At 35.8% G+C, this 14638-nt stretch overlaps 1 protein-coding gene across 5 annotated transcripts in view; it reads left to right on the top strand.

The window, feature by feature from the left end:
* CACNA2D3 (calcium voltage-gated channel auxiliary subunit alpha2delta 3) overlaps window positions 1-14638 on the top strand; it is a 472558-nt gene that overhangs the window by 297569 nt on the left and 160351 nt on the right. For all 5 annotated transcript variants that reach the window (XR_012765257.1, XM_075432892.1, XM_075432891.1 and 2 more), the window contains 2 exons: window positions 6063-6141; window positions 13532-13665. Coding sequence is in view for 4 of the 5 variants with exons in the window: in XM_075432892.1 (XP_075289007.1) it covers window positions 6063-6141; window positions 13532-13665 (213 nt within the window). In the remaining variant the exon portion in view is untranslated. The remainder of the gene's footprint in view (window positions 1-6062; window positions 6142-13531; window positions 13666-14638) is intronic.

Below are 14638 nucleotides of genomic sequence, written 5' to 3'. Positions count from 1 at the left end.
AGTTTCAGAAGTGAGGACAGTTCAGGGACTGCAGATTAGTCCATGCATAATGGATGTAATTGTTAAGTGGGTATTTCAGATGAAGTGGTTAGCACCGAAATACCTGTCATTTAAATCATCATTCTTAGGTTTCCTCACTAATGGTTGAGTGTATGCATCTCTGAGACTTTCTATAAGCCGTCTGTCCGAAGTTTAAAGGTTCAAACTTCAGAATATTCCCTAGCTGTTATAGCAAGAAACTTATTAACAGTACTCTCTTATTTTTCAAAATTTGAGGGGATGCAATGAATAATAGAGAGCAAACCACCTGTGTAATCCAAACCATGGTCTGTGCCTAGGTAAGGCAACAAGAGTGTAAAAGAGAGACTGGAAAACCAGAGAGAAAGCAAGTTAAAAATAATGATAATATATGCAGTTAAGTATTTACTGTTAATTTTAGTATTTTACTCAGTGTAAGATTTGTGTTCAGTTTTGTCTGAACTACTGAGCTTGGTGGTTCAACACCTTAATATTATTTAATTCTGCTGTATACATGGGAATAGTTACCAGCACAACTTGTGACAACTGTTGACATGTTGTGCTGCTTCTTACCAGCTCACTGTGGTCTAGTGGTTTGGACCAGAATCCACAATCTTGCACATAGAAGCTGGGTGTCATAAAATACACTGTTGAAATTGGTCTGTTCCTTAACATGGATACAATTCTACAGTTCAGAATCATTTGAGCTTATGCAGCAATCTTTTAGTAAGAATAGTAACTGAATAGAGTGCTCTTTCCCAGAGTTGATCCTTCTAGGTCAGGAATGAGACGTAATAACGAGGTAATATATGGGAGGTTTCTACAGCTGCTATTTTAAAGATAATTAAAATACATCCATCTCAAATGGTATTCTTTGCCATTCAACACCCGCTTTAGAAAATTGTAGAAAAATATGAATTGAGAAAGTCACAAACTCTATTAAAGATTCTAGTTCCACTGTCCTTTCAGTTTCTATAAAGTTACCGTGGAGTTCTCACTCCATTTTCTGTGAACATTGGCTTAAAAAAATAGTAATCTATGGCACATCTGTAGGAGCTACACACTGTGCAGGAATTGCAAGTACAGTTCCAAAATTAAAGCTTTTGCTCTTGGAGTAAGCTTTGCTTTGCTTTCAGTGAATCTGACAACATCTACAACTTTCATTTTTGTAGGTAGGATATAACAATTCAAAACTAGTGCTTCTGCCTGAGAATATTTCCTTTCTCGACAGCTAACAGTTCATGTTAAGCCTTTAATATAGTTGCTATCATATTTTACAGGTCAGACATTGAAAATATTTTGATTGAGGTATCTCTTTCAGATATCTTACAAAGCTTTCAAAATTATCCAGAACTGAAGGGCTCTCTTTCTGTCATATTTTTTTTGCCAGAGAGGTACTTATACCCTCTGATGCAGATTCCTTCTCATATGGAAACAGTCTCTTGATGCAGTCACAACGCTTGGATATTGAAAGTTGTTTTTCTCATTTGGCTTATACTCAGTTAGCCGGAGCATATGTAGACTATGTAAATGTTGTTACTGGATCTTCTGGGACTGGTCCATAACAGCTTTGAATTTATTCAGTCTGCCATGACTAAAATGTTCACTTCATATGGATTCAAAAGATTTCTTAGTGTCCTACCATTAAGTGTTGTACCATAAGATACTGTTACGGGTGTATCGATATGTATGTATATAGTATAGATACTTATCAAAACTCATAGTTTCTGTTGTGTCTGTATGTGTTCTGCATAGGTCTTGTCCATGTTCAGAAGCTGAAGTAATTTGAACTTACCCTGCTAAATTAATGTAGTATTTCTGTAAAACTTAGTTATACTTTTATGTAGATGCAGAAAACAGGTATATGACCGCAGTAACTTTGTCCTTGTTTAATGGTACTATACCGTGGATGGTACCAGAACATCTAGAATTATTACATAAAATACCTATCCAGAGATCAAAACTACTATAAAAGGTATGTAGATCCAGGTTTGTTTAGAAAAATAGGATTTAGAATGCAGACTTACTCAGGCAAGTTCTAATTCTAACCATTTATTACCTAAGTCATTTCTGTGGTCTCTGAAAGAAGAAAATAATATGGCAAGCATTTGTTTTGTAAAATTACTTCTACAGTGAATGTTTAGGCACTTATGAGTGTTTCCTGCTTCAGGCTCACAGTGAATTAAAGATACACAGGTAGGTTCAATGAACTGATCAAATTAAACTTTTCCAAGTAGAGCTATAATAAGAGTTCTTTGCCATCAGAGCTGATTTTGATTTTGAGGATTTTTCTCACTGTTCTGAATGGAGTATTACACAACATTCATAATACCTATTAATTTATCATTGAGGTGAATGTAAAAGAAAAACTTTAATGTATCAGTGGCATTATTTTTAACTAAAATACCTTTCTGTGACCTTACATGGTTATTTTCTTACGAAGCTACTAGGAATAATGACATTCTATGAAGTAATAAGCAGTATAGGATTGGGTTTTTAAAATTATAGTTTACCTTATATTTCATTTTATAAAAAATCTTATACTTCATGTTGACACTGATAAACATCATTTATATAACAGGCACAGTAAAAAGTACGTAGAGAAAAATACCCAGCTGATTGGGACAGTGGAAGAAAGCAGTACTTAATCTCTGATCTCTCATCTTCAGTGCTAGCTGTCTACAGCTTTTGGTTTTATTTTTTCAAGTAATGACAAACAATTAGCAGTATTTTTTATGACGCTTAAAATATTTTCTAGCGAAACTGCAGATAAAATCTACTCAGAGAAAATCATTAAAATCCTTGCAACAGTATCACAGAGGCAGCCCATTCCTCATGATGATCTATGATACTGATTTGTTGAAATGTTTTTTTTTTTTTGTAGGTTTAATGCAGTTAGTTTGCTGCCTACGCCTATTATCATGCTTATTGCTCATCCTTTTAGATAAGGCCAGTCTCCTTTTATTAGGAACAGAGTGTAGTTTGATTCTTTATAGATTAAAGCAGATCATTAAATATAAATCTCTCAGATGTATTCAGTCTCATCATAGGCTATAGTTGAGCATCATTTTCAGGAAGATAAACTGTGACAGTGATTTATGCTGTATTTTGAAGTTGTAAATCTTACTGTGCCCTTTCATGTGTTTAGAGAGTAAAGATTTTCTTTGTTAATGCTTTTCATAGCCGTCAACAAAGCATAAATGTACCATTCTTTTGTTTAATGCTGTGTTCTTTAGAGTCTTAGAGTAACATTACGCACACTGTTTGATTCAAACTAATTAACAACAGTACACAATGTGTATAATTTTTAAACAATATAAATCATGATTGAGTTCTATGTACATTTCATGTTTGAAAGACTGAAAAGTTTTATGATTGAAATCTGGTCTGTAGGCATGATAATAATGCAAAACATCATGTATACCTAGAAACAGAATCTGGCCATTAAGAAAATGGACAAAAAGGCAGTGAGGGAATGTAGTATCACAACTGACAGTAAAGAGGGAAATTTCAAAGACATTTTAAAACTACTTTTGTGGAAAAAAACATACGGGAACCTCTGCATAGTCTACAAATAATTTCTTTTGTCTCGCTGTGAGTGAGAAAGAAGTGCTAATTGAAAAAATTATAAGAGATTTAATTATTTGATTTTTTAAAAATTGCAGATGAATTTAATTAGAGGTCTTCATAAACATCATGACATTTCTTTCTGTGTAATTAGCATTCTGTCTAATTTAAGCATGTCTATTTTGTGAATGTGAGACCCAATTAGCTATTGAATAAAATGTTCTGGAGCATATTTTGTTGTGTACAGCTTTAATGATGATGACAAAGTTTAGATAATGATGATTCTATTAAGTATACTGATAAAAAGATAAAAGGATCTGATGTGGAGTTTAGTTACACTTTTTAGTGTCACAATATGGAGTTCATAATTTTCTTTCTTCCCATACATAATGATAGCACCATGTTTACAGCTACAAATTGTCAATTTCCAGTCCTAAATTAATGTTTGTTTTATCTTCAAAACCCACAAAATGTAGAACAAGTTATTTTATTAGAAAATCAGTCAAATGTTCTAATCTCTTGTGTAGAAATTAAATTTACTAATTTCATAGATTCATTCAGATTGGAAGGGACCTCTGGAAATCATCTTGTCCAACCCCGTGCTCAGAGCAGGTGAAGTTAGATCAGGCTGCTCGGGAACTTGTCTGGTCAGATTTTGAGGATGTCTCAGGATGCAGGTTCTGCAGCATCTCTGGGCAATGTTTTCCAGTATTTCATCACCTTCATGTTTTTCCTTACATCGAATCAGGATTGTTTAGGACCTTCTTATGAGTTCTGTTCCTTGCTGTGTTGTCCTCTCATAGTCCACCCTTAGGAAGAGTCTGCCTTTTCCCATATGTCAGTGTCTGTCTTGTATGGGGAAATCCAGAACTGAGCTCAGTACTCCAGATGTGGTCTTACAATGGAATAGAGGGGAATAATCACTTTGTATTCTTCTTGCTGATATGGCCCAGTATGCACTGGGCCTCTTTTGCCAGGACAATTCATTAGGGAATGGGAATATCGTTGTGGATGTTTAGGCACGTGGAATGAGAGGCATAAGCCTTAGCATGGCAAGGGCTACAGTAGGCAGAATATGGGCTTTAGCTGTAGCTATCAGGTGCTATTCCCAGTTCTCTTGCTGGGAGCTTAGTTGGATCAAGTGAGGCTCACTGTGCTCCATTTTACCCAGCTGTGTCATATGGTAGATGAAGAAGGTATGGAACAGTGTGGGATTTCTAGATGTAATATGCTGGGACCCAGGACAGTGATTTCTTTGCTCAGCACACACATATGGGTGGTTACAAACCCAACCTGAACAGAGGGGCTGCGAGTGCCATGCAAACTTGTATTAGTGAGGTAGAGGAAGCTGTGGACAACATGTTCATTTTCTATTCTCTGTTTGTCTAGCTGAAACCCACTCAGTTATCTTTGCTGTAGCTTCACATATATAGAATAGGGTTGAGAGCAGAAAGTATGAGGTGGAAAATGCTGTCATGGGTCTACTGTGAGGGCAAATTTTCAGCTGTTTTCAAGGCTTGTAAAATAACGCAATCCTGAACCTATATCTATTTGATAAGAAAGAACTGAGAAAATGGTATAGCAAAGAGAGAAATATTTCACTAGAAATTTTCCTTTGCTTTCGAAATGACAGCTGCCTCAAGCTGCTCAAAAACGCGGTTTTGGATATAAGTGCTGTAACATGGAACTGTGATGTCCAGGCAAACAAGTGTTATCATTTAGCATTTATCAAGGCCTACCCTGCATCCAGCATTTCTACAGTATGCCCTTTTCTGCCAAGAAATTTTATCTGGGGAGAATTTTAAGGAAAGCAGCAATTTTCTAGGATTTTTGGATGAAGATCTCTGTGTACGTCTGTGCACATGCACATGCATAGACCAGCTGCACAGCTTTTTGCACAGATATTCCTGTCTGGGAAATGTGGCAGCCCTGCACCTGATTCTGCTGTTTATCACTTGATGGCACAGGTGCCACCTATGGGTACCTGTCTGTAAGTTGACAAAGATACTGTGTCATATGAACCTTCAAAACTGAGGGGAATTTGCTTGCCTGGCATTTCAGAACCTTTATTTACAGAAGTGTTTGCTAATTAAGTACCTCTTCCTCCGCATCATAGCAATTTTCTGAATTCATAAGCGCAGAACAGATTTGTCTGAAACATGCAGTTTTGTCTTGCATCCCAGTGATTTTAGTTTATTCTCACTTATGCTTTAACCATTTAACCATAACTTTAGTTAGAAGTCAGGTAGTAAAAACATCCAAAGAGATCAGCCACTCTGTTACATAGAACAAAAGCCACATTTTGCCATGAAAACATTACTGGCAGAGATCTTTTATTTAACCCACTGTGCTGTTTAACCAGTAATATGTTTTTAGAAAGGGTCTGTTGATGTGAGCTACACATCTGTATCTGAAGTTCCACTGTGTAAGTTTTAAATGAGTATTAATTGACTTGGTCTTTTGCATTGTCCTTTCAGGTTCGTATTTTTACCTATCTGATTGGAAGAGAAGCTGCTTTTGCTGATAACCTGAAGTGGATGGCCTGTGCTAATAAAGGTTAGTTAATCTTCAATTGTGAAAGCCTTGTTTTCAAAACCCCGTTACTGAGTCTTCCTGCATATCTGACCCTTCTACAGATACGGTGTCACTGAAAACTGATCAGAGAGGATGGGTTGTTTTTTCCAGGAAAGTAAAAGACTTATTTATCTTGTAGCATACAATTTAAAAAGAAAAAAAACAGTTTGAAATGGTATTTTGTCTTAAAATACGTATGAAGCTTTTAAATTATGTGATCTTAAATTTTTGTTCAGAGAATAAACTTTAATTTCAAAGCATTTGTTCTACTGTAGCTGTTATTACTCAGAGTTAGTTTCGTTCCTAAGAACATTGAGTACCTGTCCTGTTGAGTTAGGCAGAGTATGTAAAACACCAGACATCCTGTCCCTTGAGGAAATGACAGTGTAATTGAGAAAACAGTTTTATACTCTGGAAGGAAGGAGCATTAAAACATGTAGGATGCTGAGATGCTACAGTAAAAGGATTGACTAATGTAAGTAAGAATGATTCAGAAAAAAAACCCAGACCCTAATTAATCTTCAGGTTTTCCTTTTCCTTTCCTCTTGGGGAAAAAAAAAAGTTCTTGTTTTCTGTTGTGCCACATTATATTATGATGAATTGCATCAGGTGCTATCCATTTAGTCATTATTTCTTTAACTACTGTTATGTCCAGCTGATGGAAATTACTCAGTTTGAAGTCTTGTCTTAATCAGCTAATATTATACCGTAATTTACTTTAAATAGTAGTATAAGAATTCTTTGAAGCATCTATTTGAAGACAATTTAATCAACAAAATCTTTTAGCTTTGTAGCCCAGCTCTACAGATTCATAAAGATCTAAGTACAGCAACTCAGAAATTAGGACCAGGCAATAGAGACTGCCTTAGCAGATCATCTGGTCCATGTCTTCCTTATTCCCAGGGGGGGAAATGTGGTCACCTTTGTCATTCTTGAGGACTACTTTGTTCCTTTCAGAGCCATGTTGCTTTGAGTCAGAATCTTACTCATATGAATCAACTAAACATCTTAATGATTATTTCTTCTACAATTTTTTTTCTCCCAGTTTAATAGTAACAATACCTACTCTCTGATAGCTTACATTGCAAAAATCTTCTACCTCTAATCAGTAATTAAATACTTTTTTATAGCTTTGAAAATCACAGCTGGAAACAGCATAAGTCATTATGTCAGACAGTATGGACTTAGATCTTTTTTTTAGTTTTCAGCTATAACTTGCCCATTTTCTTTTAGTGAAATGAAAGACTACAGCACAACAGATGAGGAGTGTAGTAAAGCTGGTCTAAAGATTGGCTGAATGGCAGGACTGCAGTTTACTACTTGCATGGGTGGGCCAAGGCATGTTATTGTCACTGTGGGTCAATGACCCTAGAATCATTTTTCCTTGCAGTGATTTTCCCCTTGGAAGCACAACATAGATGAAGGCTGTTTGCAGGGTTTCCAGCTGACTGGGCTGTGGACAGCAGTCCTTTCCTTCAAAATAGGTCACAGGGGAAATTCATACCACCTTGCAAAACTTCTTTAGCTTCTAGATTCTGATAGTGAAACCCTGAAAAACCCCCAGCATGTTTTTCTGTTACATTTTTATGTATAAGTAGGACGTATCTAGAGGGAGTTGGCTTAATGAAGCAAAACACCAAACCATTTTAAATACATTAAAACATTCAAGAACCCCTAAGTCCCTCTAGAGTGGTTTGTGAAATTTGCAGTGATATACTTTTCTGTATCATAAGCAAGTGCACATAAAGGAAAAGAATATTTACTAAGATTCTGAAGTGAACAAGGGGGAAAGTTTTGCTTAGTGTGCATGTGCCAGATTTTAAAGTAAGCAGGCACTACCTTTCGCGCAGCAGTCACTTCTAGAAGAAAGCTGTAAAGATAAAGATGTGAGTTAATGCATTACTTACTAATAAACCAGCCAGGATTAAACATTTTTACTCAGTAAAATTCTCTATTGCATTAAGAATTTGACAGCCTCTGTTTTCATTTTTTTTATTATTATTATTATTACGGGTCATCACTGTGGTTGGCATATTGTAAAGTGGACAAAGCAGAGGATTCATCAGTACAAAGGAGCAGAGGCTGAGAAAGCAATGTAGAGAAAAATGCCTTGCATATCGGAGGTATAGTGGCTCTCTAACTGCCAGCAGAGGACAGATCAGCCCTGAGGCAAATTGTGCCCCAGCTGTAGCAGTTTATAGACTATTGTATTAGCGGAGGAGAGCTGCGTGCAGGAAGCCCCAGTCACATCCATTCCCATTATTAGCATGACCCCAGCACCTCCTGCTCTGTGGGCTCTTGGAGGGTGGCAGGCAGCCAGTTACAGATACCGTTCACCTGCTTGAGAGGCCTCTTAGCTGGGAGGCAGGGGCGGCATTCTCCCTGGGAGTTTTACAGCTGCAGTGAAACAATGAATTCCCTCCTTAGTCCTTACCCAAAGAGGATTTTAAAAATTCTGTTATTTTATTAGTTGCAAGAACATTGCATCTATTTTGCAGAGTGTCCAGAAAACAACAAGTACTGCACTCCATGTAAAAATCTATTGGAGGGATTTTGAAAAGTTATGAGTCTAATGGTGGACGTTTTAGAGAAAAACAAGCCATCCAAAACTTTCGCAAGGACTGTGTAATATGGAAAGGCAGCCCACTTGCAGAGCATAAGTGTCTGTCTTTAACCACATTATTATACATATCTCATTCTTGTCATTACCAAATCTTACCCATTTCCTTCATAAATTTTTTGCTTCTGGGGAGGAAAAAAAAGTAGTGCTGACTGTATCACCCACAGAGGTCCCTTCCAACCCCTAGTATTCTGTGTGATTCTGTGTAAGGGGCTCTAAGGTGGCATAATTCACATCAGGGAGCTGAGAAGCAGGTGTTAGAATGCAAAAATTTAAGCACTGGTTTACTGCTGTTTCTTACATGGCCTCAGCAGCTGTGCTCAAGAACTTCAGAGCATGTCTTTATCTGATGATTAGACCTTAGTATAGGAAGACTAAGGTTTTTAAATCCGTGGAGTACCTATGATCTCTAGATAAGAGAGATAAATTTAGCAGTGTAGGAAGCTAATTCTTGTGAGGTTTGGCATTTGTTACACATAGGTACAAACACATGAATCATCAAAAAGTCTAAATATACAGTGAAAACGAACTAAGAGCATGTTATCTAATGCTGTCCCTAGCTATAATATCATAACTTTTTGGAAGAGTTTTCCTATTAGGAGAAGATTGAAAAATAAATATTAGAAAAAGCATTAAAAATATGGGAAATATCATTCATGTAGCTTTTGTAATTCCTTTCACTTTGTTATAAAGAAAGCTAAAACTTAAGAAAAACAACTTTTTGTAGAAACAAAGTAAATAGATGAACCACAAATTCACAGATGATAGATAATTGTTCATATTACATGAGTTATGGAAACTGTAAAATCATTGTAGATTTTTCTAATGTAAGGTACAAAAGCACAAACCATATTTATACGGAGATTAAACAGACAGAATCTTCAATGCGAGGAAGGAGCTCTTCCCAGAAATTACAAATGAAACCCATCCCTGAGATCACATTATGAAAAACCTGGAGAGAATCTGTATGGTTGTATGAATCCATCTTCATATGTCTTGTCTTTTACTTACCTTTAGCAGCAATTTTTACGTTTCACTAAACTCAGTTATTTGAAGCAACCTGATTAAAAGGAATAAAGTCTCTAACACACTGTTTCTTTCCACTTTTCATCTGTTGCAGCCTGATACATGAATAAATCTGTGAAACACAGATATGATTAAAAAATAGGATTTTTTCATACTAATCTCTTTTTCTTTCACTTGCTAACCTTGACTTCTTTAGCTGTCACACTCACTGTGCAAGGAGCACTGCGTGGCTAGTCTGCAGCCACAAGCATGTCAGTATACAGGTGTTGATTTACCATCTGGCTGCTTCCAGATAGGATGCTCAATGTCACTTCCTTTAGTCTCAGGGTAGTCACAAATTTTTGCTTTTTGAGACCTTTATTTCTTTGCTAAGTTTATATGAAATTGAGTCAGACTTACTATCTCTTCTAGTTTTAGTAAAATAGGTTAAAAACTGTTTTCTCTATTGTGCAGTCTAGAGATATGGTTTGCGAGTACTACAACAAGAAATAAATACTTTGGCTGCAGCATGCAGCTTGGAGAGTTCTGTGTAAGCTGTGGTATGACAGCATGCATTCTCAGAAATACTACAGAGAGAAGTACCTAATGTACATCCATATGAAGAACAGTTACAAATAAGTACTCAGCTAGGCGTCTCTGCTCGTGTTGGCTGTACCTGGTCCAGATGGATCTCTTCTAAATGAAGGAAAATAAAAGAAAAAAAATATTCAGCATTATCAGTGTCTTGTAACATGTATAAACCTGTATGGCACAACACAGAAGTGTTTCGGATTGGGTTCTGTTTTCTGTTTGGCTTTTTTTTTTCGTTTGAGTAATCTAGCTAAATTTTTTCACTTGAAAAACTGACATAAAACAATTTCAGGAGGCAATCAGAATGCATGCTCATTTTACAGCAAGGTGTTCTTTATCTTAAAGGTAATTTATTGGCTGTTTGTTTTGAAAATTAAAGAATTTTCCAGGCATAGACATCCAGGAGTTTCTTAAATGGGTCTTTAAGGTTTTGATTTTAATGAAGTATGGCATTAAAAACTGTTAACTAATTGTGATTTCAGTCTGTATGGGTAAGAAAATACAACTTGATTTAAAAAGACCTTTCTATCACCTTAGATACAATACAAATTTTTTCATGTAGTTAATCTCCTCTGGCTTTTCAGGCATTATTTAATATGCTCATATATATATTAAGTGTTAAGTGCAGGTGTTGTCCTATTGTTCACTGTACACTACTCAGTGCAAGTAGATCTCTGCTCCAACTGTATTTCTGCTCACTGTTGTAAGTGAAGTGCAAGTACTGGCGTAACATGCAGTGAAAAGTACAGGAGCTCAACACAACAAATAGTACCGGAGTGGTGATGTAAGATTGCATAGAAAACACTGAAACAAAACGGTGAATAAGTCTGCTCTTTAAGGAAAATTAAAAACTTGTCCATGGGCACAACTGAAAGTGTGTGTGTGTGTTAAAAGGAGAAAAGGAGAGATGAATGTAAGTGGAGGTCCCCTACTTTAAATGTCCTACACAGAAATCAGCAGAGTTTGTGTGCTCTTTCCATTTAGTGTCTTAGTCCTCACTTATAGCCATTATACGCTAGTCTAAGATGGAGTAAGACAGGCAAAAGGCTGGTTAGTCTCTTTGTGCTTCTGTTTAGGTTTTCTGAATTTCTGAGTGGCGTGTGCTTTTGAGTATGTGACTTGAAACACATGAACAGTGCTAAATATGGCCTCTGAATATCGGTTCTCTTTTAAGCTTTCCGAAATGAGACATAGCAAAATACAAGCACTGAACTGCTTTAGGAAAATGTAGGTCATCACCTGTAACATGAGTGATCTACACTGTTCTGACGTATTTTGAATCCTCGATTAAAACATTATAAACCATGGAGTGTATATATATATACATACATGTATATATATAATTTATGAGGTTCTCTATGTGAATGGCTCATATTGGCAAATAATCATATTTGACTATGTATTGACATTTACACCAAATTAAAAGGACCAGATAATGAAGTGTACCTTATTACTCACAGGCGGGAAAAACCCATACTTTGACTTGGGAGACTCAGCAGTCCCAAAATTGGAGCAGGCAGTGTTTCAGAAAGAGTAAAGTACATGTTGCTTTTTCCCATAAGCATTCTAAGCCAATAATTTGTGAAAGTACACTATAATTTTTTTCACCATAAACATAGAATTCCACTTTTTCAAGTACAGACTTCCTAATTAAACTTATGTCAATCATTTTACTCTGTGGCTGAAAAAGCTTTCAGAATCTTCAACAAAAAATAGCCCTGTTTGAAGCAAGTATTAAACCTTGCTAGTATATATAGTAGTCAGTTACTGTCCTCACACAATACTAGAATTAATAGAAAAAAACCACAAAACAAACAAACAAAATTCCTTAAGCAGAATACTGAATATTTGAGCAGTCTGAATACTATACTATAAGTATGAATACTATGCTAGGAATATTTGAGATCCCAGTATAATCAAATTAGTTTTGAAAAAAAACCCCTACTACCTCTGCTTTTTCTTAAGTTGTACGTATGCATTAAGCTACTACTATGACTCATTTCATTTTACAGATGTCTGCTATAAAGTCTGTTCTTACACTGTGCCTTAATTCATACACAGATGAAATATATGTAGAAACATCAGTTTTGTACTGCATGAATTATTGGCAGATGCATTAAATCAGAAATTTCTAACCTTCAGACTACAGAGCACCCTTGCAATCTTGCAAAAATTTGCCCTGTCTACAATAAACACAGCTCAAAAGTTCTTTGCAGCTGCCATGTTTTCTGCTGAAGCTTAATATTCTGGCTCCACAGAAGTTGTGATCTTGTCAAAAGACTGAAATTGTAGCAAGGCCTCTTCATGAAAATTCCATATTGGTCTTTTCTCATTAAAGGAAAGAATATGAAGGGGAAGTGATGCATTTAAATAAGACCTGATGAAACTATAGCCTTTAAATTTTTGTCAGTCCTTCGTCACCCTTGCATGATGTGGGCTCCAGATGCCAAGTTTGTGATGTATAAAGATACTTGACATCTAAGCACTGAATAGGAAGTGGTGACAGCTCAAATAGCTGTGGCCTCTGCTGTTCTCCATGCTGTCAGGTTGTAGGAGATGTTTTAAAGGATTAACAAAGCTGTGATCACTAAGCCAAGCAATTCTAGTTGTAGTCTACATTTTCTGTGACCTGCCATTTGTAAATAACATGCTGCTATTTTCTGATATTTACTCACGTTCTGTAAGGATGAGCATTTTAGAGCATATGCAACTACTTTTTTGTTACTGTAGTTCTGATCTGTAATGTTTCTTGAAGCTGGACAAAATGGATGAGACATTGTTGGACAGAGTTAATACCAGTTCTAATTTTTGTAGTATGCAGCATTTAAAAAAAAAAAACCAAAATAAAATACAACCCAAACTAGCATTAAAGAACAGACGTTTTCTGGAAATACAAAGTTTAGGACAGGCAGTGCAGTGGTTCTTAGCAATAGTGAGAACCCAGTCCTTCAAGATTTGCCAAAGGTTTTGCAGACTTCTGTTTTCACCAGTTACTGCTTTTTGAGGCTGCTTCTTATGAAACAATCCTTTTTTGCATTTCTTCTTTGGAAATAAACACACGGAAAACATGACAGATAAAATGCATCTTACTCCTTGTTGCAATCTTCCTTATTTTGTTCTGTCTGATTTATAACTTGGAATTGTGTTTTTTCACAGGGTTTTTTACTCAGATCTCTACCTTAGCTGATGTTCAAGAGAATGTCATGGAATATCTCCATGTTCTTAGCCGACCAAAAGTTATTGACCAAGAGCACGATGTAGTATGGACTGAAGCATATATTGACAGCACTGTAAGTCTGCATGATAAAGCATTTAATATAGGCTTACTGCATATAATGATGAATCGGGAGCAAAACTGTTGTGGTAGAAACACTAGTTGTGCATCTGATTTCTTTTGCTGGAATGTGCCTATTCAGTGTAAGAATCAACACTTCATATCTTTATGTTACAAGTAAATAATTCGAGATTACTGAACTTTAGCAGATATTTACACATTGTAAATTACATAGAAAATAATGAAAAAACATGAGTAACAGCACAATTTCAAAACTGATGACCTCCAAATGTACATTTCTTTTATTAATTAAAAATGGGCATTGAACAGAAATTGATTAGATTGAGTAACCATTTTTTCCTATGTTTTAAAACATGTCCGTGAATATGTCAATATAAAAGTATAGACTGACAAGAATAAATATTTTTAGTATATAAAGGTGGGTCAACATCTAGGGGACAACTGTGATGTCTTGGGGAAGAATAATGAGAAGATTCTGCCTCTTAAAGTGGATTGAGTGGGTAATATGCTAAAAAAATTGTCATAAATGTCTAATTTGAATTTGACATCTTTATGAAACATTAGAGTTGAAGCCGAACTTTCTGATACGCAGTGACTGAGCACTCATGATAGTTCTGTATCATTTGTGGTAAATCATCAGATTTGCAGATGAAGGTTGTTCATTTTCATGGGTTGGTCTGAAATAGCTTTTTATCTTTTTCTTTTTCTTATTATGTTTCTTTTGATCCAGTTAAAATATTTTGGTTTGTACATTATCCATGGAACACAAGCTGTAGCAAACTGTCATTTAGTACAAGTGATGCCAAATGTTCGATATCATGAATAGAAGATCACAGATGACTAGTGGCAAAGCTGTTTATTTCTTTTTGGTTTAAATTTCTGCTTTCATGAAGATGGGGCAAGGTGGGAGAATCTCATCAGCTTTACTTCGATATTTGGATATTTTTTGTTTCGTTGGTTTTGTGTCT

The sequence above is a fragment of the Opisthocomus hoazin genome, chromosome 11 (genome assembly GCF_030867145.1).
Source record: "Opisthocomus hoazin isolate bOpiHoa1 chromosome 11, bOpiHoa1.hap1, whole genome shotgun sequence".
In the NCBI taxonomy this organism is placed as follows: Eukaryota; Metazoa; Chordata; class Aves; order Opisthocomiformes; family Opisthocomidae; genus Opisthocomus; species Opisthocomus hoazin.
Note: the sequence above shows the minus strand (reverse complement) of the source record. Positions and strands in the feature narration are given on the sequence as shown.